Source organism: Chlorocebus sabaeus, chromosome 8 (assembly GCF_047675955.1).
Source record: "Chlorocebus sabaeus isolate Y175 chromosome 8, mChlSab1.0.hap1, whole genome shotgun sequence".
NCBI lineage: Eukaryota > Metazoa > Chordata > Mammalia > Primates > Cercopithecidae > Chlorocebus > Chlorocebus sabaeus.
Genome location: NC_132911.1, coordinates 101,822,346 through 101,850,251, shown reverse-complemented (window position 1 = coordinate 101,850,251; position 27,906 = coordinate 101,822,346). Strand labels below are relative to the sequence as shown.

The window sequence follows — 27,906 nt, the reverse complement described above, 5'->3', positions numbered from 1 at the left end:
CCAGCCTGGGTGACAAAGCAAGACTCCATATCAAAAAAAAAAAAAAAAAAGAATAGAGCCCAGGAGTAGACTCTACATAAACAACAATCTAGGTTTTAATCCTTGCTGTTTATTGTCTCCAAAATACATTTAAAAGTGAATTAATTAAAAATACTTTTAATATTATTCAAAAGGATAACAATTGAAAAACCTCACGTGAGTAAAAAATCAACAGCTGATTCAAAATGGCACATGGAAAATGTGTAGCCTTTCATCGTGAAAAATGCCTAACCTTGTGATAGCACCAGAGTTTGCCATCCTTTGCAAAGGATTCTGTTAACATACTTAATATTCCATGATAAATAAGGATCTGTGGTAGTTGACAACCTTAAAGGAGAGCAAGTGTGTAGATGACATATTTCCTAAGGTTCTTATCAGTTCTGAATGCTGTAACAAAACAGAAAAATTTGGTATAGCTCATCCTATTATTTTTGCTGTTATTCATTCTCATTCCATCATGATTATGACTGTGTGACTTTATTATTGTGAGTTCCCTAAAATTCGCTAATTCCTTTCTCTAGCCACCTGTACCTAAAGGTTTACACTTCATTTTTAGGGTCCCATTTTCTATACTGAATGGCCCCATGGCCACAATGAAGAAAGTCACCCTCACACTCTTAAATAATCACATAATTTTTATTGGCTTTGGTTTTTATCGTTTTAAATGTATAACCATTCTAAGTAGCTAAGAAAACTGTTCATGGCTTAGCAGTTTTGTAGAACAATATAATCAAGAACATGGAAACATCCTTCTTATGGTTCCAACAGTCTCTCTATAACCGCACTCCTTACAGAAAACATGTAAATGTAGAAAGATAAGATACGTAACCACAGCTTCACTACCATTTTTGTCTTCTCTGTGATAACACGCTGTGTGGGTTCACTCTTCTATCTATTTGGCTGTTGAAATGTTCACCGCTTCTCCTGTTTCTTCTTCTTTGGTTTCAGCCCCTTCCCTCACTTTCTTATTCTCCATCTCTGTTTCCACCTTTTCCCCTGTCTCACCTGGAAAAGTAACCAAAGGAGATACTAAGAGACACTTATTTAGAGTTAACATAAATTATCCCACAGTTTGTCTCCAATGGGGGTTAGTTCTTGATCTTTAGGTCTGAACAGTAAGTTTATCTGGGGGTATCAAGAAAAGTAATCATCTCGGCTGGGCGCAGGGGCTCACACCTGTAATCCGACACCTTGGGAGGCCGAGGAAGGTAGATTGCCTGAGGTCAGGAGTTCAGGAGCCTGGCCCAAAGTAATGAAACCCCGTCTCTACTAAAAATACAAAAATTAGCTGGGCCAAGAGCTGAGATCACACCACTGCACTCCAGTCTGGGAGACAGAAGAAGACTCTGTCAAAAAAAAAAAAAAAAAAAAAAAAGGAAAGGAAAAGAAAAGTAATCGTCTCGATTCTCTCAGAGCCTCTGAATGGCTGATGTCGAGTCAATTAACGTCTTGAGTCTTGGCATACTCTTATGAAATAAATTCTCTCTATAAAATCAGGATGCAAAATTACCAAAGAAATGGCGGTAGAACATATTACAATAGAAAGTTCATGGCCAGGTGTGATGGTTCACACCTGTAATCCCAATGCTTTGGGAAGCTGAGGCAAGAGGATCACTTGAGGCCAGGAGTTCAAGACCAGCCTGGGCAACAAGACCTCCTGTCTTTACAAAATATTTTTCAGCCGGGCGCAGTGGCTCAAGCCTGTAATCCCAGCACTTTGGGAGGCTGAGACGGGCGGATCACAAGGTCAGGAGATCAAGACCATCCTGGCTAACATGGTGAAACTCCATCTCTACTAAAAAAATACAAAAAACTAGACGGGCGAGGTGGTGGGCGCCTGTAGTCCCAGCTACTCGGGAGGCTGAGGCAGGAGAATGGTGTGAACCCAGGAGGTGGAGCTTGCAGTGAGCTGAGATCCGGCCACTATACTCCAGCCTGGGCGACAGAGCAAGACTCTGTCTCAAAAAATATATATATTTTTCAAAAATTAGCTAGGCAGCTGGGCGTGGTGGTTCATGCCTGTAATTCCAGCACTTTGGAAAGCTGAGGCAGGCAGATAGCTTGAGCCTAGGAGTCTGAGACCAGCCTGGCCAACATGGTAAAACCTTGTCTTTACAAAAAATACAAAAATTAGCCAGGGATGGTGGCGCCCAGCTACTCAGGAGGCTGAGGAGGGAGAATGTATTGAGCCTGGGAGGCAGAAGTTACAATGAGCTAAGAATACTACTGCACTCCAGCCTGGGTAACAGAGCAAGACTCTGTCTCAATAATAATAATAATAATAATTTTTTAAAAGAAAAAAAAATTAGCCAGGCATGGTGGCACATTCCTGTAGTTCTATAGCTACTTGGGAGGTGGGGCAAGAGGATCCCTTGAGTCCAGGAGTTGGAGATTATAGTGAGCTATGATTGCATCACTGCACTCCAGCTTGAAGATCTTGTCTCTGAAGAAAGAAAAAGAAAGAAAGAAAGAAAGAAAGAAAGAAAGAAAGAAAGAAAGAAAGAAAGAAAGAAAGAAAGAAAGAAAGAAAGAAGAAAAGAAAAGAAAAGAAAAGAAAAGAAAGAAAAGAAAAGAAAGAAAAGAAAAAAGAAAAGAGAAAGCAAGCAAGACTAATTTGTAAGTAAAGCAAAGGTTGGTCCAGGGGTGCCCCCAGACCTGTCTGGCTTGGCCATTATGTGTTTAAATACAATCGTTAAACATTTACAGACAGCCAACACTAACAAGTCTGGACATTGCACATACAACCCTGTTTCCCTGAGAAGTTGGCTTTGGCAACATTGGCTCTAGTTCCATGGCTGGAGCTGTGCAGAGCTTCCTCTTTTGAAAAGGCTGTGCTCTCCTGTTTGCCAAGGTCCCCTGGGCTTCCATGATATGACGTGTGTCCTTTACCTCACTCATTTTCAGTATCCTAGGCCTAAAGACTTTTGAGTTTGCCAATCCTGATGTAAAAACTATCTGCTTTTATTTGCCTCTCCCAAGTTGTTCCCAGAGCACTTCTTACACATTCTTAGGAAAGCAATTCCCACAAGAGACTATGGTGATGCACACACATCCTGCCTTCCCACACTAAACAGTGAGTCCCTTGAGGACAGAGACTAACTCTTCCTCAGTCTGCATCTCAGCACCTAGCATATGTTCAGTTAATAAATGAAAGAATTGGCCAGACACAGTGGCTCATGCCTGTAATCCCAGCAGTTTGGGAGACCGAGGTGGCGGATCATGAGGTCAGGAGTTGGAGACCAGCCTGGCCAATATGGTGAAACCTTGTCTCTACTAAAAATACAAAAAGTAGCTGGGTATGGTGGTGTGCACCTGTAGTCCCAGCTACTCAGGAGGCTGAGGCAGGATAATCACTTGAACCCTGAAGGCAGAGGTTGCAGTGAGCCGAGATTGCGCCACCGCACTCCAGCCTGGGCAACAGAGCGAGACTCCATCTCAATAAATAAATAAATACATAAATAAATAAAATGATAGAATTTTAAAAAAAAGATGGATGATTATAATGAATGCTTCACTTAATTATGCTGAACTGTGAAGCCAAAATTTACCAAAATGTAAATCATACCCCAGAAGAAAATATTTTTTTAAATTATAATACCAATAAAGAACACTGTAAACATCATTTGTTTTATGCTGGTAAAATACATTTAAAATTTTAAAACACTGTATGCTAAGACATAGTACATTTTCTCTGGTCTTCTAATACAGATTTTAAAACTACGGAAGAACAAGAGCAGACTGACAGTCATTTTCTTTTTTTTTGTTTTTTTTTTTTTTTTTTTGGAGAACGAGGTCTCACTATGTTGTCCAGGCAGGTCATGAACTGCTGGGCTCAAGCTATCCTCCCCGCTCTGCCTCCTGAAGTGCTGGGATTACAGATGTGAGCCACTGCACCCTTTCCTGACAGTCATTTTCTAAGATAAGCTTCACAAAGATGAAAATAACATTCTAAGATCCATTATGTATATATCATTTCATTGGAAAGTGAATTCCTCCAGTAATCATCTATTCACCTTTACTTTGGACCCTTATTTCATACATGGGGCCTGATGAAGCATCAACTTGGAAAAATTCAGAAAGTTTCACATGTTGCCTTCAAAGTTAGATACTATTTAAACACTAGGTTAAAATTTTGGACAGAGATGATGTTTCGGAAAAGTTTTGCTGATAAACTGAGTATTAATAGAATGCCTCTTTCCCAGGCATAGAAGCCTTTTTGGTTTGGTCAAACGAACTTCAACCACCTGAAAGTGACTTCAGGGACTGTGTGTCAGTCACCCCACCCCACCCCCCAGAGCTGGTCTCCTATGGAACACATCTAAACATCCAGAAGTTTTGCCAGCATAACTTTTACCTTCAATGTGTTGGTCCTCTTCATTAGTATGGATGTTCCTGACCATTTCCACATAGGCTCCTGTCTCTACATTTTGTGCTGGATGTTCCATGCTTCCAACTATTCCTTCAGATTGAATCTGCTCCATGTTTCCTGGACCTTCAGGAGTTTTATGGAGTGGATCATTCATAACAGGCTTTTCCACAAGCTGACTTCTGTCCAATACTTCTGGTGTTACATTCTCTTTGGGAATTGTTTCTAGAAGCTGGGGCTGCTCCTCTTTTCCCAGTGTTGCCTGAAGTTGCTGCTCTTCAGCTGTTTCCACAAACTGACTTCCTTCCAATATTTCTGGAGATTCGTTCTCTTTAGAAATTGTTTCTAGAAGCAGGGCCTGCTCATCCTTTCCCATTGTGCCCTGAGGTTGTAGCTCTCCAGCTGTTTGCAGAGGCAGAACATTCTCAGTTGCTCCTAGAGGCTTCATCTCTGCAGCAGTTTGTGGATTCTCAGTGGCCTCTACTGCTCTGAGGGAGTCCTTCTCTCCTGCTGTCCCTAAAGGCTGACCCTTGGCTTCTGGTCCTAAAGGCTCAGCTTCAGCATTTCCTTTTAGAGGCTCAGCCTCTGTCCCTGCTCCTGCATCTTTCTTCTTTCCTTCTGCTGCTGAGGCATCCTCTTTGCCACCTGGCTGAGGTGGCCCAGATTCCTTCAGTCCCTCTCCAGGCTGAGTCTTTTCTGTGGACCCTGATTGGTCTGTGGCATCCCTTCCAGGGGCTACGTCCTTGGCCAGGGACTGTTCTTGGAGCGGTTTAACACCATTTGCTGTAGGCTCTGCTGAAACCTTGAGCTTTTGTAAAGGAGGATGGCTTTCCCTTTGTACATTGTCATCAACAGTAGATTCTCTTCCCAATGTATGTGGCTTTGGTTGGGCAAAGCAGGACCCACTTTCTTCTGCGGTTGAAAAATGCTCATTTGAAGTTACTTTTGGTTATTCATTTGAAAAATAAAAAGAAAAGAGAAAACACAAATTATTGTTTAGTTTTATCTTGAAAAGTGAATTGACATCACAAAGTAGATTTAACAGTTCAAGACAGTTCCAAGTATATCTGAGTACAGAAAGGCCATACCATGACCCTAACACTCTCCAAGTCAAATCCCTTTATGGTCTTCAGCTCAAACATTTCATCTTAAGCTCTGAAGTCCTCCAAAACCACAGTTTTCTCCTGTGTGCTCCTTGTGCATCTTTTCATGGCTCCTGTCCCAGATTCTAACTGAGCTTACTCCACTTTGTTTCTCTGTTCTTTTCCTTGTCTCACACTTTCTCGTCTTGAGACTTAGAAGGTTTCTTTGTTTTTTTTTTTTTGTTTTTTTTTTGAAATTTTTTTTCCATTTTTTTCCGGGGGGAAGGCAATAGAAGATTCCCAAACTTAGAAGGTTTCATGATGTGAGGTCCTTGGGCTGCTAGAGAGGTCTTACTTTCCTTCTAACACAGAAAAGCCCCCAGCAAATGGAAAAGGGACTGTGGTAGAGAAGCCCTAATAGGAAAAGGCTAAGATGTCTGGGAAGGGAAGTAGCAGAGACAGTTCAGCCTGAGTTTCATGTCATTTGGGGGGCATAGTGGGAAAAGAAATCAACAGAAAGTAGGGAAACATGCATTTTACTTCTGACCGTTGTTCCAACTGTATGAGCTTGGAAACTTAGCTCCCAGTGATCTTGTCTCTAAAACAGCGGTGAATCTCTCTTTTCTCCCTCATATTGATCTCAGAGTTGCATGAGGCATGATAGTTTAAAGGATGCAAAAGTGCGCTGGATAGTTAAAGATAAGCAATATGTTTAAGATTGGCAAAATGTTGATACTCTTTGACCCAGCAGTTTTACTTCTGGAAATTTTTGTTGTCGTTGTTTTACTTCTTGAAAATTTATTCTAAAAGCATAAACCTATGTAGATGCTTTGGAAGAGAATATATATGTATATGTATATAAAATCCCAGTATTCTTCCATGTTTTTATTTTTGTTTTACTTTTCTATTTAAAGAGACAGGATCTCGCTATGTTGCCCAGGCTGGTCTTGAACTCCTGGGCTCAAGTGATTCTCCTGCTGCAGTCTCCCAAAGTCCTAGGATTTATAGGCATGAGCCACCACACCCACCCCACAGTGTTCTTTATAGCAGCGAAAGCTAGAAAACAACTTAAAAGTCGAATAAGTTAGAGAATGGATAAATATTCCATACCATGGAATATTATTATACCATGAAAAAGATGATTATGAAGACCAGATGCTAAAATAAGAAAATAATTATGATACAATAAGTTGAGAAATCACTCATGATTGGGTTGATCAAATAAAGTAATGCATATAAAGTACGTATTAACCTAAAGTCTACTCTGCAATTAAGTGCTCAACAAGTTAGCTATCAATTTCATATAAAGTATGATTATAGCAATGTTGAAAGAAAGGTAGGCAGGGGAGGGAGGGCAAAAGAGGAAAACAAATCACAAATGAGTGGGGAGGAAACTGGAAGAAAATAAGTCAAAAGTGAAAATGGGTCTCTAGGGAATCTTTTTCCTCTTCTTTTTTTCCCCGAAGATTGTTTTTCTTCTTTTCTTTTTTCCCACTAAGTTACCATCCACCTGTCATATGTGCATGCAGTTTAGAGTTATCTGCTTATCTAGTGTAAGCTAAAGACAAGTAATACTCAGGTCTCCTCTCCCATTTCCCCTTCTAAAAAAGAAATATTTGCTTATAGAAGCAATAATTCGCTTATAGAAGCTAATTCTTTTAGCTGTTTTGGAGGAATATTTTTTTCTATGTTGTGAAATGAATTGTGGTTCAGGATTTTTCAGTTTGGGCCTTTCAATTAACTTTTTTTTTTTTTTTTTTTTTTTTAAATAGCGATGTGGTCCCATGCGGTTCGAGTTGCCCAGGCTGATCTCAAACTCCTGGGCTCAAGTGATCCACCTGCCTTGACCTCCCAAAGTGCTGGGATTATAGGCGTAAGCCACCACCCCCTGCTCAATTAACTTTTACTCTGGAAGATAAAAACTTAGCTCTGGAAGATAAAAACTTAGCTCCTATTCTCCTTGACCACCAGCCAATCTCTCCTGTTACACATTCACATTTCCTTTTTTTTTTTTTTTTTTTTTTTTTGAGAGGGAGTAGTGCTACCCTACCTTGTTTTACCTGAGTGACTCTCTCCTAGCAGAGAGAGAGCCAGTCAGACTCCATTTTTAGTTTCTTCACTTGCAGCTCCCTTTCACCTCCCTCCCTTAAGGCACACCTAGTATAAAACTGACTCAAAGCACGTCCAGGAATGCATCTACTGATAAGATACTGAGGCAAGCTGCACCAGCAGCTCCAGGGGACGCGCTCCGTGGATGGCACCCAAACCCCTGTGTTATATTATAAGTCTGTGATAGTTTAAGCCCCTGCACCTGGAACTGTTTATTTTTTTTTTGTAACTGCATTTGTAACCAATTGATTTTTTAACTTTTTGCCAGTTCTGCTTCTGTAAAAATTGCTTCAGCTAAAATCCTCCCTCCCCTATTTAGACCACGGTATAAAAACAAAACTAGCCCCTTCCTCGGCGCCCAGAGAATTTTGAGCGTTAGCTGCCTCTCGGATGCCGGCAAATAAAGGACTCTTTAATTTGTCTCAAAGTGTGGCGTTTCTCTATAATTCGCTTAGTCACAACAGAGTCTCACCCTGTCACCCAGGCTGGAGTGGAGTGGCGCGATCTCGGCTCACTGCAAGCTCCGCCTCCCGGGTTCACGCCATTCTCCTGCCTCAGCCTCCCTCAGCCTCCCGAGTAGCTGGGACTACAGGCGCCCGCCACCACGCCCGGCTAATTTATTTGTATTTTTAGTAGAGACGGGGTTTCACCGCGTTAGCCAGGATGGTCTTGATCTCCTGACCTCGTGATCCGCCCGTCTCGGTCTCCCAAAGTGTTGGGATTACAGGCGTGAGCTACCGCGCCCGGCCCACATTTCCTTTCAGTTCGTGACTGTATATTAATTATTTAAAATAGTAATGTTGTAATTTGGATCATACCAATATCCAATTATATGTCTGTATAATGACTGTGTCTTCTATGAAGAACTGAGCCATATATTAAGCTATTACAATTTTTTATTTTTCCCCGAGCTAATCATTGTTACGCTTTTTCATTTCCTAGGAGTTCGAGTATTATCATTTATTCAACTCACTACCATTTTTCTCTCTTTTGAACACATGTATTCATATCAAACAGCCTATCAATTTAATCTTCGTGAAGATGAAGGACTTACTGAGGTACCAAGCCACCAGCTCCGGAGCATTTTAAGCAGCCTGTGGTATCCAGGGTGGTTCTCAGTTTTCTCTGCTGCTAATCAAATTGAGCTTTCCTTGGCATGTTAAAAGAGTTATCACATGTCTGTCTGCTTCCTAAACTCCAGTATTGTTCTATTATTGTCTCTTTTTTTCCTGTTCTTCCCATTTCTGTGGGTTTAAACTATTTTTTAAATCTCTTTACTGTCATATTAGTGGTTTTCAGGAAGGCACAAAATGAGATCCATATCTTCAATCTACCACCTTCACCAACACCTCCGAAGATGCTTTAATGATTATTTATAATGTAAAAAAGAAAACTTTCCAAATGAAAACATAGGATGTACAAAAGCAGTTTACGTACAAAGATGAAAACTACAGGTTCTAGTACCACAGGTAAAGCCATCAGAAGCAGTAACCTAACAAAAACAATCCCATGCGATAAACGCTGTGTGACCCCTGTGTACTCAGAGTGGCAAGAGGTCACACATGAGTTGAGTGTGCTGAGAAAGTTTCTACCAGTTCCAGGAGAACACACGGGGAAGACTGGAGGACTCAGGAAAGGATAGTGTGGCTGGAGGCTGGCACAGAAGCCAGGTCAGGGAGGGCCCTGCAGGTGGTGCTAAAGAGTTTAGATTTTATCCTCAAAGCATGAAGAACAAGAATTTCTAGCAGGACTTTTTTAAAAAGTTAAATAAATATACATGCACCATATTGCTCAGCCATTTAACTTATAGGTATTTTCCCAAGAGAAAAGAAACCACATGTCCATACACTTATACACAAATGTTCATAGCATCTTTATTTGTGACTGCCCAAACCCGGAAACAATCCAAATGTCTATCAACAGGTGAAAGGGCCAAAAAATCTGTGGAACGTTCACACCAGGGAATACGACCCAGTAATAAAAAAAGAAATGAACAATTGATAAGTGCAACAACATGGATGATTTTCAAAATAATTATGCTAAGTAAAAGAAGACAAAAAGATTACACAGCATATGATTCCATTTATATAAACTGTAGAAAATACCAACTTATCTACAGTGATAGAAAGCAGAACCATGGCTCTCTGGAGACTGGGATTGGGTAGATAGGAGGGAGATTTAAAAGGGGCACAATCTTGATTGTGTGATGCTTCTATGGTATACAGATATACCAGAGTTTACTACAATGTACACTATAAATGTGTACAGTTTACTGTACCTCCAAAAACTGATCATTTTTTAAATATAAAAATAAATAAAAGATAACTAAAAAAAAGAATTGTGAGCAGAGAAATGAATCAATCCAATCCAGATTTTAAAAACCTCCCAGCTGGGTGCAGTGGCTCACACCTGCACCACTTTGGGAGGCCGAGGGGGGCGGATCACCTGAGGTCAGGAGTTCGAGACCAGCCTGGCCAACATGGTGAAACTCCGTCGTTACTAAAAATACAAAAATTAGCCGGGCGTGGTTGAATGCACCTGTAATCCCAGCTACAAAATTAGCCGGGCATGGTGGTGCATGCCTGTAGTCCCAGCTACTCAGGAGGCTGAGGCAGGAGAATCGCTTGGACCTGGGAGGCAGAGGTTGCAGTGAGCCAAGATAGCACCATTGCACTCCAGCCTAGGGGACAAGAGTGAGACTTCACCTCAAAAAAACAAAACAAAACAAAACAAAACCTCCCTCTATAGAATGAATTGGAGGCAGGCAACACAGAAGTCAATGTGTCCAGTGACACAGGGCAAATAGGACTCAGAAATGAGAAGTAAAAATGACTGGATATAATGATAGTTCAGGGGCTGAAGAGAGAGAGAGGGAGGGTCTAGAGAAACACTGGTTCATAGCTTTGATGCTGGAGATAGAAAATATAGGATAGACCAGGCACAGCATGCCTGTAATCCCAGAACTTTGGGAGGCTAAGGCAGGAGGATCACTTGAGGCTAGGAGTTCAAGACCAGCCTAGGCAATATAGCAACACCTGATTGCTACAAAAAAAATTTTTAATTAACTGGGCATGGTGGTGTGCACCTATCGTACGTTACTTAGAAGGCTGATGGAGGAGGATCACTTGGGCCCAGGAGTTCAAGGCTGCAGTGAGCTGTGATCGTGCCACTGCACTCAGCCTGGGCAAGGGAGAGAGACCCTGCCTCTAAAAATATGTGTTCTGGGGAAGGGGAGAGGGATAGATGGATTTGGGCCAGTGAGAGAGACATGAATTGCTCATGCTGGGGCATGGCATCTTGGAGATGGTTGTAGATTGTACATCCTGGTGGCAAATCCAGGAGGCTATTGGACATATAAATCTTAGCTGGAAACATATGTAACAGCCTGGAGCTGAGCTCTCTATCTTATTAACAAATATGTCTTCTGTTTTGAGAAAGGGGCAGTTTTTACAGAGAGGTTCCTGTGAGGAGGAAAATGAGGAGGGTAGCGGGGGTGTGTGTGTGTGTGTGTGTGTGTGTGAATATCTGCATCTCCACCCTGCCTCAGGGACTAGGTGTGAATCCTCCTGCAGAGAGGGATTACAGCTGGAAGCAGAGAAGCAGAACTCAAGAAAAACCTTATGAGACTTAGGGCTCAATTAGAATTGAGGAGAGGGCTATTTTTCACCTCCCCCTCCTGCCTCATCATGAATGAAGCCTTCAAATTAATTGCAAGTAGGGCGACTTAATCAAGGTGATTTTTCAGGTCTAAAAAGAAATTGATCCTGAGAAGACAATGCATTTAGATATCACACAAAGGATGGTCTGGTGATAATTGCCTTAGGGAAAAAAACAGGAAATGTGTTAATGTACTAATCACAGATGTCTGCCAAATTATATTTTCTGGTAAAATAGTTATTACAGTGATTAGTACTGTCAGTTAAATGAGACAAACCATTTTCATCCACCTGTGCCAATAGTGAGTACATTCTAAAGGCATCATTCTCCTCCAGCAAAAATTGTGGGGAAAAAAATGTGCTGGCACACCCAAAACACAGCCACACAATTTTACATTTTGAAAAACATATTATGCTATCAGTCTAAGTTTTCTCTCCCAAACAAAAATATTTGCGAAAGTTTGAGAAAATTGATTTCTCCACAAATGGTGTCCTAAGTGTCCAAATGATCCATCGATTTTTGCCATAGCTAGAATATTTATACCCATGATCACAATATCCATTCACTTTCATTCTTTTGTTGTTGTTGTTGAGACAGGGTCTCACTCTGTCACCCAGGCTGGAGTGCAATGGCATGACCACAGCTTACTGCAGCCTCAACCTCCCAGGCCCAAGTGATCCTGCCACCTTAGCCTCCTAAGTAGCTGGGACTACAGACATATGCCACCATGCCAGGCTAAGTGTTAAATTTTTTTAGAGACAGGGTCTCTCTATGTTGCCCAGTTTGGTCCATTTTCTTTTTTTTTTTTTTTTTTTTTTTTTTGAGATGGAGTTTTGCTCTTGTTGCCCAGGCTGGAGTGCAATAGTGTGATCTTGGCTCACCGCAATCTCTGCCTCCCAGGTCCAAGCGATTCTCCTGCCTCAGCCCCCTGAGTAGTTGGGACTACAGGCATGCACCAGCATGCCTGGCTAATTTTGTATTTTTAGTAGAGATGGGGTTTCTCCATGTTGGCCAGGCTGGTCTCGAACTCCTGACCTCAGGTGATCCGCCCTCCTCAGCCTCCCAAAGTGTTGGGATTACAGGCATGAGGCCAGTTCTTATGTAACTTTCCCAATTGTACTGGTACACTGGAAGTAGGCAAGTGTCCACAACATATACTTTTATAAAACACAACCTGAAAATAGTCAACCAAGTTGGGAAACTTTACAAAAGAATGTCATTGTCTTTTAATATTTTTTTTGTGGTAGCCCAAACGACATATAACACTTTTAAAATGACCATCCACACCCAAAATAGAGAAAATGCTAGAAGGGCAGGGCCACATTTACTTTGCAATTCATATTGATTAATTACACTCTAAATTTTTAAATGGCTGTATTTCAGAAGCAGTAGCTCCCAAGGAATAGCTCAGTTCTTTTTCTTATGTGATAGAAGAGACAAATCTGCTCTAAAAGGACAGACACCTTATGACCTTGAAAAGGACACCTATAGCATAGTGGATTTATATGTGTGTGTGTGTGTGTGTGTGTATATATATATATATATTTGAGACGATGTTTCATTCTTGTTGCCCAGGCTGGGGTACAATGGTGCGATCTCGGCTCACTGCAACCTCCGCCTCCCGGGCACAAGCGATTCTCCTGCCGTAGCCTCCCAAGTAGCTAGGATTACAGGCATGCACCACCAGCCTGGCTAATTTTGTATTTTTAGTAGAGATGGGGTTTCTCCATGTTAGTCAGGCTGGTCTTGAACTCCCAACCTCAGGTGATCCACCTGTCTCGGCCTCCCAAAGTGCTGGGATTACAGGTGTGAATCATGGCACCCGGCCAGTATAGTGGATTTTAACTCCAGTTCCTGCACTTATCAGCCTTATTAAGCCTCTCTCTGCCTCAGTTTCATCACCTGTAAAGTGGGAATAGTGTTATTACTGAACCAGGGAACTGACATGAGGATTATATGAGATAATACTCAGAACTAGTACAGAGACTAGCACCCACTAATCTTGTCAATCTTAGCATCACTATTGTTATACCTCCCATAGTGGCCCAAACAAGGGTGAAATTAGATGCACAGTGTCTGGGTGTGGTAGCTCACACTTGCAATCCCAGCACTGTGGGAGGCCAAGGCAGGTGGATCACTTGAACCCAGAAATTTGAGACCAGCCTGGACAACATGGCTGTCCCTACAAAAAAATGTAAAAATTAGCCGGATGTGGTGGTGCAGGCCTGTAGTCTCAGCTACTCGGGAGCGCAAGATGGGAGGATAGCTTGAGCCCAGGAGGTTCAGGTCACAGTGAGCCATGATTGCGCCACTGCACTCCAACCTGGGAGATAGAGCAAGACCCTGTTTCAAAAGAAGAGAGAGAGAGAGAAATTATGATGCACAAACAGAAAAGTAAGGTGATTTCATTCATTCCAATATTGGTACATTTGTGTGAAAGAAGAAAGATTAGGCTGGGCACGGTGGCTCACGCCTCTAATCCCAGCACTTTGGGAGGCTGAGGTGGGCAAATCACTTGAGGCCAGGAGTTCGAGACCAGCCTGGTCAACATGGTGAAACCCCATCTCTTCTAAAAAAAAATTAAAAATACAAAACATTAGCTGGCCATGGTGGCAAGCACCTGTAATCTCAGCTACTTGGAAGGTTGAGGCCGGAGAATTGCCTAAACCTCAGAGGCAGAGGTTGCAGTGAGCCGAGATCATGCCAGTGCACTCCAGCCTGGGCAACACAGCAAGACAAAGACGAAGACGAAGAAGATGGAGAAGACGGAGAGGAGGAAGAAGGAGAAGAGGGAGAAGAAGAGGTGGGAGAAGAAGAGAAGGAGGAAAAGGAGGAGGAGGACGAGGAGGAGGAAGAAGAAGAATGAGAAGAAGAATGAGAAGGAGAAGAAGAAGAAAGATAGAGGAAATAAATGAAAAGATTGGAAAACAAATAGTTGTTTTGAACCATCTCTCAGAGAACACAATAAAGTCTACAATTACCATTAAAACTTCCTTTCTGGCTCCAGATTACATAACCCTCAGCTTATTCTTACCCTTGAGCTGCTGAAGGAAGTACATTTTTTAGTGTTTGATCTCCCTCCCTCCCCTCTAACCAAAGCAGAGCATTCAGACTGTTCTAACACTGGGTGTGAATCCTGACTCGGCCATTTATTTACTTAACTGTGCAATCTGGACAAGTTAGTTCCTAACCTCTCTGGATCTCAGTTTCCTTATCTGTAAAATGTGGATATTGTTTGCCTTTCAGGCTTGTTAGGGGAACTGACAGAGTGGATAATGTGTGTAATTTGCCCAGCATGGCATCTGACATGAAAAGGTAGCCACTAAACAAGGACGCAGTGCACAGCTGTACAAGCTTCTCACTGCATGAGGCAGAACTCCAGCCTGGGTGCACCTGAAGGGTGCATGTGGTGTTGGTGGGGAAGGCCTCTTTCTAATTGTACAAAGGTCCCTTGAGTACCAGGAGTGACCTGTCAATACACTATAGCTAAATTAGCAACAGAAAAGCTAACTTGCAACATTAAAGGGCTTACACAGTCTCCTAAACACTGTGAAGTTGTCAGTGTTGACCTACAAAGTTGTATTGTTATGATGGTACAGTTTAAAACATGATTATTGATAAATAATAGAAAAGTAGGCTGGGCACAGTGGCTCACCCTGTAATCCCAGCACTTTGGGAGTCTGAGGCAGGTGGATAACCTGAGGTCAGGAGTTCGAGACCAGACTGGTCAACATGGTGAAACTCCTTCTCTACTAAAAATACAAAAAATTAGCCAAGCTGGTGGTGGATGCTTGTAATCCCAGCTACTCGGGAGGCTGAGGCAGGAGAATCACTTGAACCTGGGAGGCGGAGGTTGCAGTGAGCCAAGATGGTGCCACTGCACTCCAACCTGGGCAACAAGAGCAAAGCTTCATCTCAAATAAATAAATAAATAAATAAATAAATAAATAAAAGTACTCATAACATTAGCAATGATTTAACTAAACTTGATTGAGGTTAATAAAGGCCATTCATAATTTGTGTATAAATAAATGTTTCATTCTGTTTGCTGGCTTTGATTTCACTCATTCATCACATTTTCATCAAATGCATACTACAGGCAAGATCTGGGTGGCCACAGGGGTTCTAGCAGGTAGCAAGATTTGGATTAGCTGGGCAAGGTGGCATGCACCTGTAGTCCCTGCTACTCAGGAGGCTGAGGAGGGAGGATTGCTTAAGCCCCAGAGGTCAAGGATGTAGTGAGCCATGATTGTGCCACTGCATTCCAGCCTGGGCAAGAGACAGAGACCCTGTCTCAAAAAAAAAAAAAGAGGAAAATGTGGTCCCTGGTATCCTAGGGTTTACTGTCTTCAGGGAAATTCAAATAGCTACTCCCTTCATTAAGCACAACTTGGTGGCTATACATTACCTCTTACCCAAGTATTTCCATATACTCTGTCCATATGAGTTTGTGAATCCTCACCATACCTTCTCAAGGTAGAAAAAGGTACTACATCATTTCTTCTAGCAGGCTAACTTGAAAAGCAATGAGATATATTTTTGTCCACAAACAGGAGATACTCTATGTCTAACCTATGTTATTACATAATAAATATTGTAGACAGATGCATTGTTTTCACATCTGAATTTGTTTAAAGATGTGTCTGTTTTCTGAACTCCACATTTCGTCAAATTATGCACTGCTCTGAGCCTAATCCTTTGGTGCTCATTATCTCCCTTGATTCTGTTGTAAATTGATCTATGCACAAATTCAGTGTGACAGCTGAACTAACAGAACCCTGTTGTAAGCACTGTTGTGATAGGCACACAAAGAAACTAAATACTAGGCAACATTACAGAAGGGATTAGAACTAGAGCTAACATACCTGAAATTCACATTATGGTGGAAGCTTTTCAACTCAGTTCAACCCTAATCAGAAATGAAAAGTTTCTACCCAACAAAAAGAAAATCTTGTCGTTATTTCCTATGACTATGCCATATCAGACATCCTAAAGATTTCACTGGCCTGTCTGCTGGGTTTTTGAGCAACTTTGTAAGGAAGGGGGTCCTGGTATTTTTCCTTGCTGTCACCATTTCTAGGTTCTTGAGCTTTTGACATTTTGGAACTAAGAACGTAGCATGAGTCAACTCCAGAGGAGTAGTCCACTCACCTTCCTTCTCATTTTCTTACTTTGCTTTTGCCTCAATTCCATTCTATCCTTCATCCATCCATCCAATCAACATTTGTGGAGCAGCATTATTCTAGATCTTTTTGCCCTTTTCCCACATCAAAGCATGTACAAACACTGTCTTGTGTGCCATGGTACAAATGCTAATCCCCAAGTGTGCATTCCATCAGCTGGTAGATGCCAACAGGGCACTCACTTGAAGAAAGGCGAACTTAGGCTATATTCCATGTAACTGACATATAAAATTATCAACCAAAAAATTCTTTGAGGAAAAATAAAAATCAATCAGACCACTTTTCTTTTTTAATAAAAGCACCTGAATTTACATATCTAGAATTCGTTTTGATCATCACAAAGTAAATGCAATGAAGTTGGAAGACAAACTTAATCTTGAAATTTAAATATAGAGAAACAAGAATAGGCTAGGCGTGGTGACTCACACAAAAACCCATAACTCCAGCGTCATCGTGAGAAAAATACCAGACAAATTCCAGTTGAGGAACCTTCCACAAAATAGCTAACCAGCGTTCCTCAAAACTGTCAGAGTCATCAAAAACAAGGAAAATCTGAGAAACTCTTAGCCAAGAGGAGCCAAAGGAGGCATGATGACTACATGCAATGTGGGATTCTGGGGATGCTGGAAGTGAAACAGAGAAAAAACTAAGAACGTCTGACTAAAGCATGGACTTTAATTAGTAATCACGTCACAGATTTGGTTCATTAATTGTGACAAACATATCCTACTAATATAAGATGTTAAAAAAGAGGAAAGTGAGTGTGCAATATGTGAGAACTCTCTGTACTAACTTCATAATTTTTCTGTAAATCTACAACTATTCTAAAATAAAATTTATTTTTAAAAATTATAGCAGGGAGGCCAAGGCAGGAGTATCACTTGAGACCAGCAGTTTGAGACCAGCCTGGGTAACATAGTGAGACCTTGTCTTTACGAAAAATAAAAAATTAGCTGGGTATGGTGGTGCACATCTGTAGTCCCAGCTACTCAGGAGGCAGAGGCAGGAGGATCACTTGAATCCAGGAGGTTGAGGCCGCACTCAGCCTGGGTGACAGAGTGAGACCCTGTCTAAAAAAAAAAAAGTAAATTAACATAAAAAAATTTAAAAATTATAGCAGCACAAATACAAGAGCAAGTAATCTAGCTAAATAAGAAGACCTGGTAGCCTTAGAAAAACTGTCTCATAAACTGTGGCCATTCACATACCACTTTTATGATTTTTGAATATTTCCTTACCATTTGTGCTATTATTGACTTAATATTTTGTCACCATTTTTCTTTAAATAAATTTACTTTTTAAAAAAAGTGAGCAAGGCCAGGTGAGGTGGCTCACACCTATAATCCCACCAATTTGGGAGGCTGAGGCAGGAGGATCACTTGAGCCCAGGAGTTAGGGACCAGGTTGGGCAACATGGCAAAATGTCAACTCTCCGAAAAACACACAAAATATTAGCCAGGTGTGGTGGTGCCTGCCTATAGTCCCAGCTGCTGGGCTGAGGTGAGAGGTGAGAGGTGAGAGGCTGAGGTGGGAGGTCAAGGCTGCAGTGAGTTGTGATCGCAGCACTGCATTCCAGCCTGGGTGACAGAGTGACAGAGTGAGATCCTGTCTCTAAAAAAAAAAAATTTAAAAAGAAGGAAATCAACAAACTCAGGGATCTAGAACTTGATCTTAAACAAACAAAAAAAGCTGTGTGCAGTGGCTTACACCTGTAATCCCAACACTTTGGGAGGCTGAGGCGGTTGGATCACCTGAGGTCAGGAGTTTGAGGCCAGCCTGGCCAACATGGTGAAACCCCATCTCTACTAAATATACAAAAATTAGCTGGGAATGGTGGCACATGTCTGTAATCCCTGCTACTCTGGATGCTGACGCAGGAGAATTGCTTGAACCTGGGAGAAGGAGGTTGTAGTAAGCCAAGATCACAGCACTGCACTCCAGCCTGGGCAACAGAGTAAGACTCTGCCCGCCCCCCACAAAAAAAAAATGAGGGTCTCACTCTGTTGGTTAGGCTGGTCTGGAACTCCTGGCCTACAGAGCAAGATTCCTGTCTTAGTCTCCCAAAGTGCTGGGATTACAGGCATGAGTCACTGTTCCTGGCCCAGTCTATATTCTCAGTGCATTATATGTATTAACTCATTTATTCCTCAGCTCTATTAAGTGCTATTGTTGCTCCTATTTTGTAGATGAAGAAGCATGGAGAGGGTCAGTACCTGGCTCAAAGTCACACAACTGATAACTGATCCTGAATGAGGATTTGAACCCAGTCTAACTCCAGGCCCACATTCTTAATCAGCACTCTATACTGTCTTTCAGTTGAAATGAAATGTTGATATTCATACTCACACATTAATGCAAGGTGTACAGGTAACCAGAACCTCCCATAACATCTAGTCTACAGGTGCTATACCTGTAGACTAAGTACTAAGTAAAGCAAATTAGCAAAAAAGAAACTCCATGGTTTATATCAGAGTCTTGAGAAAATGGGAAGAGGCAGAAACAGGCACACACACAAAAATCACCTTACAGAAAAAAAAAAAAAAGAGGAGGTTCATTATCATTATCATTAACAGTGAGGAAAAGAAATAAGCAAAGAGAATGTTTTAGGGAGAACATTTCAACAGAAGTCCTTGCAGGGGTGGCTGAAGGCAGATGTTATCTCTAAGCAAAAGAAACTACTAGTGAAAATGACAGACGAGCTGGAATGCACATCCCAACACTTCCTTTTTTATTTTAATTTTTATTTTATTTTATTTTTTTTTGAGATGGAGTCTCACCCAGGCTGCAGGGCAGTGGCACAATCTCGGTTCACTGTAACCTCTACCTCCCGGGTTCAAGTGATTCTCCTGCCTCAGCCTCCTGAGTAGCTGGGACAACAGGTGCAAGCCACCATGCCCAGCTAATATATTTTGTGTTTTTTGTAGAGATGGGGTTTCACCATGTTGGGCAAGCTGGTCTCCAACTCCTGACCTCAGATGATCCTCCTGCCTCGGCCTCCCAAAGTGCTGTGATCACAGGCATGAGCCACTGCACTGAGCCACCAACACTTCCTGATCTTTTCAACGTCATGACATACATAGAATATGATATTTGTGCATTACACTGCAACAAATGGAGGAAGCTGCTTCCAGATGGCTCAGTCTGTCAAGATCCCACCTGGCTGCCCTAAAGGCTAGGAGAAATGCTGGCCTGGCTGTAATCTATTCTCACAGGCTGGGAAACTCTGATATAACAATTTAGGTAGTGCTAAATCATGCACACCTGCATTGCCTGTCTTATTTCACCCGCCTTCATAAGGTTTAATTCCTAGGGGGTTTTAGCTGCTAAAAACCATGTGGGGCTGGGCATGGTGATTCATGCCTGTAATCCCAGCACTTTGGGAGGCTGACTGAGGTATTAGGGTTGCTTGAATCCTGGAGTTTGACACCAGCCTGGGCAGCATAGTGAGAACCAGTCTCTACCAAAAAAAAAAGAAACTTAAAAAATAAAATAAAAACAATGTGGATTGTTGTTTTTTCAATCTTCATCCTTAAAGGACAAAGCTCAGACATCCTTGATTATATACAATGAATGAACTTGAGAGCCCGAAGGCAATTCCCAAGAAGTGGTTCAAGGACTGTGAACAACAGCAATAGCCTTGAGATGGGTGAAGAAGCTTCTGAGGTCATTACAGTACTTTCAAGACATAAACACAGCTGGAGAGCTATAGTCTGGCATTTTGCTTAAAAAAAAAAAAATTACGGTGGGGCACAGTGGCTCATGCCTGTAATCCCAGTGCTTTAGGAGGCTGAGGTGGAAGGATAATTTGGGCCCAGGAGTCCAAGCCGCAGTGAGCTTTGATTGTACCATTGTACTCCAGCCTGGGCAACAGAGCAAGACCCTGTCTCTAAAAAAGAAAAACAAACTACCTAGTACTGCTCACACTTACACACCCTAGGATTAGAAGCCTCGTCAAGTTTTTATCAGCTTTGGTGAGCCTTTCATTAACCCCCACAGGTATTCAGGGTTTCTTTCAACTTGATATTGTTAAAGCATTAACATAGAAGTGAAACTGTACACATGAGCTGGATGTGGGGCCACCTTACAGAAGCATGATTTTTTTTTTTTTTTGAGACAGAGTTTTGCTCTTGTCACCCAAGCTGGAGTGCAATGGCATGATCTCTGCCCACTGCAACCTCCAGGTTCAAGAGATTCACCTGCCTCAGCTTCCCAAGTAGCTAGGATTACAGGTCCTAGCTACCACCAGCTGCCACTACGTCCAGCAAATTTTTTTTATTTTTAGTAGAGACAGGGTTTTACCATGTTGGCCAGGCTGGTCTCAAACTCGTGACCTCAGGTGATCTACCCGCCTCGGCCTCCCAAAGTACTGGGATTACAGGTGTGAGCCACTGCGTTCAGTCCAGAAGCATGATTTAATGGTAGTCAATCAAGCATTGTTTTACAGTGTTAACCTTTTCCTGCACAGCTAGGAGGCCCTCTTCATAACCCAACACTCTCTTCCCAAGCCCATCTTGGCCAATATCACCTTTCAGTTTCTGGTATTCATTAGGTTCTGATTCCTCCTCTACTTTTCTGAGTAATACTCTTACCTCCCTGAATCCCTGTCTCTGTCAATCATCCATTTACCCATCCAACTACTCAACAGCTATTGGTTGCCTCTCTTCTTTTCTTTTCTTTTTTCCTTTCTTTCTTTCTTTCTTTCTTTCTTTTTTTTTTTTTTTTTTTTTTTTTTGAGACGGAGTTTTGCTTTTGTTGCCCGAGCTGGAGTGCAATGGCACGATCTCGGCTCACTGTAACCTCCACCTCCCAAGTTAAAGTGATTCTCCTGCCTCAGTCTCCTGAGTAGCTGGGATTACAGGCATGTGCATACCTGTAAAAAATTAGCCACCACGTCTGGCTAATTTTTTATATTTTTAGTAGAGATGGGGTTTCTCCATGTTGGTCAGGCTGGTCTCCAACTCCCAACCTCAGGTGATCTGCCCACCTTGGCCTCCCAAAGTGCTGGGATTACAGGTGTGAGCCACTGTGCCCGGTCTCTTTTTTCTTTTCTTTAGAGAGAAGTCTCAGTCTATTGCCCAGGCTGGAGTACAGTGGTACTTGACCTCCTGATTCTCCTGCCTCAGCCTCCCAAGTAGCTGGGATTACAGACTCAAGCGTCCACATTCAGCTGATTGCATGTGTTCTATGTGTAAGGCCACACTACAGGTTTCTTGCAGAACTAGGACCAGATCCCAGATGGAACTGGAAGTTGTGAAAAGAACAGGGGCTTTGGAGTCACACAAGTTAGCCATGTGCCCCAGGTCCATCTATCCATCTAGTAAGTAGGCTAACTAGACTTACTAGCTCTGAGACCAGGGCAAGTGACTTATCTGCACCAAGCTTCCATTTTCTAGCTGTATTTGGTGCAACTAATGTTTGTGTTTTAAGGCTATTGTGAGGATTAAATGAGATCACAAACTAAAGCACCTGAAACCAAGTGCATGCTCCCTACCTTGTCTCCTGACTTCTGTCCCACATCTATGTTTCGATGCGATTCCCCAAATGTCTGAAAGTTTTCCATTTTAGAAAGAGATTTACTTTATTGTTGATGACAGTGTAAACTGCTTCAACTCTTACAGAACACATTTAGGCAGTTATCTATCAAAATTATCAGTGCGTATTTTGACCTAGTAATGCCACTCCTGGGAAACTGTCCTACAGATATATTTGCACACATTCAAAATGATGTAGGCACAAAGGAATTCATGGCAGTCTTGTCTGCAACAGGAAAAGACTGTAAACAAATTAAATGTCCCTCAATAGGGGACTGGTTAAATAAATCAAGGAAGAAATTATTATGCAGGTATAAACAAGGAGAAAGAAGTTCTCTATATATCAACATGGAAAAATCTCCATAGTGTTAGGTGAAAAAAACAAAGTGAGGAACAGTGGGTATAGTACACTACATTTTATAAATAAAGATGAGAGAAGGAAATAATATTTGCAATGCATAAAGAAACTTTGAAAGAATATATCCAAAAAACCCCTAAAATAATAAGTGTTTATTCATGTGTGTGATTCGAACTAAATAGATGATGAGGATGGGGTGGAAGGTGTACTTTTCAGGCCTGACTTTTCCAAATATTTTCACATTTTTGAACCATGTATGTAGGTTTTTTATTCCATTTCAATTAGCTGTATGTAATCGCCAGGCCTACCACAAAGACATACCAAATGCTATTTACGTGCCAGGCTCCAGAAATGACACAAAGGCACACATTTGAAAGAAAAAAAATTTATATAATTTCTATATGCAAGAAAAGCCTATACAAATTAAGTTTAATGTTAATGAAGTTTCTTCTTCAATTCAAAAGAAAAACTTTTGTGTAGTTAGGACCAGATGACCTAACTAGATGCCACAGCGTGAAATATTGGGTGAAAACTGAAGGTATGACCGCAGTACAAAGAACAATTCACATAACTGTGTGAAATTCAAGCTTCATCTGATTGCCTAGGCAGCATGGACAGCAAGCAGCTAGTGAAAGTTCAAGTTAGAACAAACAAATGATTATAGCTGTCAGTGGAAATGTACACATTAACCTAGCAATGAACTTGTCAATAATTACCACCTATTGACTTTCTCCATGTTTGGTGCTTGGGCTGTAACACCTTGGAAAGAAGTCTGCCAAAACAGATCGCATTTATATTAGGAAAGAATCGAGCAGTGATTATCCATGTTAGCAGAGGGCTAGGAACACTGGGAGGAGGGTTTGGATGTGAATGTCTAGACACCTTCGGGCACATTAGGGTCTGTGGAGTCAATAAAACCTTTGTGTTCAGATTGCATCGGATCCTCAGGACACTCAAAAGAACAGAAATTGTCCTAATATTTAAAACTTGCTCCCACAAACACAAGAAATTCCAAACTTAATCTGTCTGATTATCCATTGGAAAGAAAATCTCTTTCCTCACACATTTCAGGGCACGTCATAAAAATCAATGTGTGACTACCACATATTAGGCACTGTTCTATGCTTTGAGGAGCACTGGATAATTGTTTACAATCAGAGTCTTCAATTCTGTTCTCCCCAACACACACACCTATCTGGTCAGTCATCTTGGGAGGCGATAGGAAGAAGCTCTGTGAGATTCAGTGTCTACTAGGTCAGGGCAAATATCCCCCACATAATCAGTAGAATAGATTATTCCTGTGCAACCTAATGTCTGTCTACTAGTAGCTGCTGTCTGCTGTCTGCTTTAAATTTATAACAAAGGCTGGGCACAGTGGCTCATACCTGTAATTCCAGCACTTTGGGAGGCCGAGGTGGGAGGATCACTTGAGCTCAGAAGTTCAAGACCAGCCTGGGCAACATAGCAAGACCCTGCCTCAATTTTTTTAACAAAAAATAAAATAAATATATAGTATTTGTATAACACATTATACTATGTATCTTATTTAGGGATTAGACTAATATTTAGAATCATAATAAGGGATTATTCCCTAAATAATATATATAGTATAGGCTGGGCACAGTGGCTCACGCCTTTAATCCCCGTACTTTGGAAGGCTGAGACGAGTGGATCACCTGAGGGCGGGAGTTCCACCAACATGGAGAAACCCCATCTCTACTAAAAATACAAAATTAGCCGGGTGTGGTGGCGCATGCCTGTAATCCCAGCTACTTGGGAGGCTGAGGCAGTAGAATTGCTTGAACCTGGGAGGCAGAGGCTCCGTCTAAAAAACGCCATCTAAGAAAAAAAAAAAAGATATATAGTATAAAGTGTTTATTGTATTGATTTCACTGTTTTTATAGTGGATGACCACACACCTAATGGGGATCCAGAGTGATCCGAGGCAAAAACAGATTTACAGCTCGTTAGCAGAAGCTGGTTTAAACATATAGGTTCTTTTTTTTTTTTTTGAAATTGAGTCTCAGTTGTTGCCCTGACTGAAGTGCAGTGGCTCAATCATAGTTCACTGCAGCCTTGAACTCCTGAGCTTAAGCAATCCTCTCACCTCAGCCTCCTGAGTAGCTGGGACTTCCAGTCTGTACCACCAAGAGTTACATTCCCTGAAATACATGTTTCAATTTTTTAAAAAAAAATTTTAGATACAGGGTCTTACTATGTTTCCCAGGCTGGTCTTGAACTCCTGGCCTCAAGCAATCCTCTCCCATCAGCCCCCAGAGCCACTGGAATTATAGGCATGAGCCTCTGTGCCCAGCAAAGCATATGAGTTCAAAGCACCAGCTCTGATTCTTAGGAGCCCTGTGACCTTAGATAAATTACTCTTATCTGTAAAAACAGGACAAACATAATATTTAGTCATAACATTGTTATAAGGATTAAATGAAGTCATTCATTCAACAAATCATTACTGAGGACCTATTATACGCCAAACATTGTTAGGCACTGAGAGTACAGTGAATAAATGCATGTACCAGACACATAATAAACTTGGACTGTTTTTGTCTAAAAGTATGTACACTCAAGCTTGGGGTTGTACATAGGATTTAAAGAAGTTTAAAGCTGCGGAAACAGGAATGAATTATTTATTGGGCCTAAGATCATGAAGTTGAAATGTTGACGAACACAGAATAGTATCTAATTACAAGAGAGTATTGTTTGATCGAGGGTCAGAAGCAAATAGACCTGTTGATTGATTCAACGTGTGTGTTGGGCAATTTACGCAGCATATTAGGTTAATTTTCTAAAGGCTAGAACTGGTTGTCAGGCGTTTTAACACCTCTTCCATAACAACATCTGTGAAAACTCAGAACAGCAATGAGTTCTAGAATAAAAAATGGAAGAGTATAACTCATAGTTATCAATACTGATGATAAAATATTTTTTAAGATAAAGTTATTATTTTCTGAAAGGATTAAAAACTGCATTACACCTACTGAATACTTTTGCCCTGAGAGTTACATTCCCTGAAATACATGTTTTAATCAGTTTAGAACTATGTAATGGTGAGTCAGTACTCTGCTTGTTAAACCAGGATGCTCCTCCTAGGATAACTGAAGCACAGCAGGGGTTAAGAGAAGTCAGAATAATAAAATGTATCTTCCTGAAGCATCCATTTTCCCTCGGCTTTTCATATTGAAACCCACAAAAATTTATCAGAGAACAGAATGCGAAACTCTACTTAATTTCATAACATAAAACATGAAACATTGGAGAAACAGCTTGCTCTGGCCTCTCGTTGGGGGTATGGAAGCTCTGGGCTCTTTAGGAGAAAAGTTAGTGAGCACTGTGCATTACAAATGAATTTTTCCATCTTTTCACATTGTTGTCTGTGAAAAGGGGTTTGGAATCACTTTTATAATGTTTTTAATTTTTTGTTTGCTTCCTGACTTGTCATTGCTTTCTGTTATCTATGGAAACTAGAAATAAACTACCACACACCACAAAAATAATAGAAACACAACGTATTTCTGACTAGGACACAGCGGTCGAGCTTTGAAAAGCATTCATGACCATCTGGTGCGCTCTACCAACAACATCAGAGAGGAAGACTTTTCTGTTACTGCAATAACACAAGGTGCTAAGAGAAGATCTGTGAAAAGGAATTCACTCCAGTACAAAATCCCCGCTAAAGTTCGCCTTGCAGAAGACTGTAAACTAGCTTGACGGAGTTTGCTTAACCTCCATAGCATTGTCCAAAATGTTAGACATTCAAAAGCTAAGAAAAGTGAGTCGGCTGTAAAACCCATTCTCTAATTCATGTATCTGCCTGTATGCTTTTCACAGTACTTATCACTGTCAGAAACGATCTTAGCCAATTGTTTCACGTGTTTCTTGTCGGTCTCCTCCACCCTCAATCTCCACAAACAGGGTCACTTGTATCTCCAGCATCTAGCCAAGCACTGGGGTATTATATAGTACATGCACAAAACGTCCTTGTTGAGTTTCTTCAGCAAGAGTCAGTGATGACCACTTTTGATCACACATACTTCTCAATGGATACTTAAGTCAAAGATAGGGGAAAGTGTGTCTGACCTATTCAGAGTGCAGGAACCCATTTGATGGAGTGAATGCTCCTCTGGATTCTCCGCATCTTTTGCCATCTTTGATGCTGAAACACTAATGGGAGGCGTAAATGGGGAAAAGTGGTTTTTGTTGTTGTTTTAGTAGAGATGGGGGAGTGGAAGATCTCGCTTTGTTACCCAAGTTGTTCTCGAACTTCTGGTCTCAAGCGATCGCCCCGCCTCAGCCTCCCAAAGTGCTGAGATTGCAGGCGTCAGTCACGGCCCCCAGCCTTGGGAGAAGGCCTTGATAGGACATTTCTCCTGTGTTTAAGGCAATGCCGAGGCTAACCGCCTTAGGGCTTCAACACCAATTCCCCGAGATCCCATCAGCGGACAGGGTGAGTCCAGCGCCCGGCCTCCGGCAGCGAGCGCTGCGGAGCGCACCAGGGCCGCAGCACCTGCGGTCACAGCAGCGCCGCTCCAGATTCGGGAGGAAATCGCGCTCTGTCCCGGGTTCTGCTGGCATCCTCCGGGGCGAGGCCCGGCTCCTGCCAGCCGGGGTGGGCACAGGGCACACCCTTTGGACCTCCCGGGGAGTTAGCCCACCCGAGTCCCCAGCCCGGACGCCGGCGGCGCCAGTCCCCTGCTCACCGCTAGGGAACCTGCTGCTGTCGCCGGCCTTGTTGAGAGCGCTGCTGGAGCAGCCCATCTCGGGGAGCGCAGACACCTGTCTCAGCCCCGCGCGGGTGTCAGCCCGGAGCCGGGATCCGAAGGCAACCGCACCCGTAGCCGCGGAAGTTTCTCCAGCTCTGCAGCCCGGCTCCCTTGGGCGTAGAGCGCAAGCGCGCAGCGGAGCTAGGCGTAGGGGTGCGCACCTGGAGGAGAAAGGTAGCTGGCAGGAGGTGGAAGGAGCCAGGGAGGGCAGAGCGGAAGAGAGCGGGAGGGCCAGGACGCAGAGGAGGGCAGGGACAAGTGGATCCCAGGAGGCAGGAGGGGAGACGGTGGAGGGTATGGCACAGTCAGAGAGGAAAATCCCCTAAAGCAGGGGATAGGGAGGATGTCAGGGGGCGAGGGCGAAGCGCTGGGAGGTATCATCTGACTCATCACTAAATAGCCAGGGACGGGAGTCAGCCTTGGGATTAGGGGCTATTGATTGGTGGACTAGATGTGCGATGACAGTCTTATTTTCTTACATAACTACAATTACCACAAGAAAGTTTAACTTTGGTACAGTACGGTTTAATCCACCCTCCATGTTTCATTGTTGCCAAATGTCCAATCCAGGACTGCACGTTGCATTTAGTTGTGTCTCTCTTTAGTTTGCTTTAATCTGAAGTAGTTCCTCCTGTCTTGCTTTGTCGTTCATGACTTTGATATTTATCAAGAGAACAGACTTTTTTTTTTTTTTTTTTCCCTGAAACCGAGTCTCTTTCTGTTGCCTAGGCTGGAGTGCAGTGGCACAATCTCGGCTCACTGCAACCTCTGCCTCCTGGGCTCAAGCGATTCTCCAGCCTCAGCCT

General features: G+C 42.3%; 1 protein-coding gene across 2 annotated transcripts; it reads right to left on the bottom strand.

The window, feature by feature from the left end:
- Positions 1-439: 439 nt before the first annotated feature.
- ERICH5 (glutamate rich 5) lies at positions 440-27,647 on the bottom strand. 2 transcript variants are annotated; one of them, XM_008001176.3, is made up of 3 exons: positions 27,038-27,647; positions 4,394-5,347; positions 440-1,044 (listed from the first exon to the last, which is right to left on the bottom strand). In XM_008001176.3, exons 1-3 carry the CDS (start codon positions 27,093-27,095, stop codon positions 932-934), a joined length of 1,125 nt encoding a protein of 374 aa, XP_007999367.2. In that variant the 5' UTR covers positions 27,096-27,647; the 3' UTR covers positions 440-931. The 2 variants fall into 2 exon arrangements, with proteins under 2 accessions (XP_007999367.2, XP_007999368.2); XM_008001177.3 differs by lacking the exon at positions 4,394-5,347 and having other exon boundaries at positions 27,038-27,645.
- Positions 27,648-27,906: the final 259 nt, after the last annotated feature.

Bases quoted from the DNA above. Each gene is read 5' to 3' on its own strand.
- ERICH5 (XM_008001176.3), bottom strand. From the start codon at position 27,095: ATGGGCTGCTCCAGCAGCGCTCTCAACAAGGCCGGCGACAGCAGCAGG. The intron at 5,348-27,037 runs GTGAGCAGGGGA...AATAACCAAAAG, and splicing joins CAGCAGCAGGTTCCCTAGCG to TAACTTCAAATGAGCATTTT. The intron at 1,045-4,393 runs GTAAAAGTTATG...TTACTTTTCCAG, and splicing joins AGAGGACCAACACATTGAAG to GTGAGACAGGGGAAAAGGTG.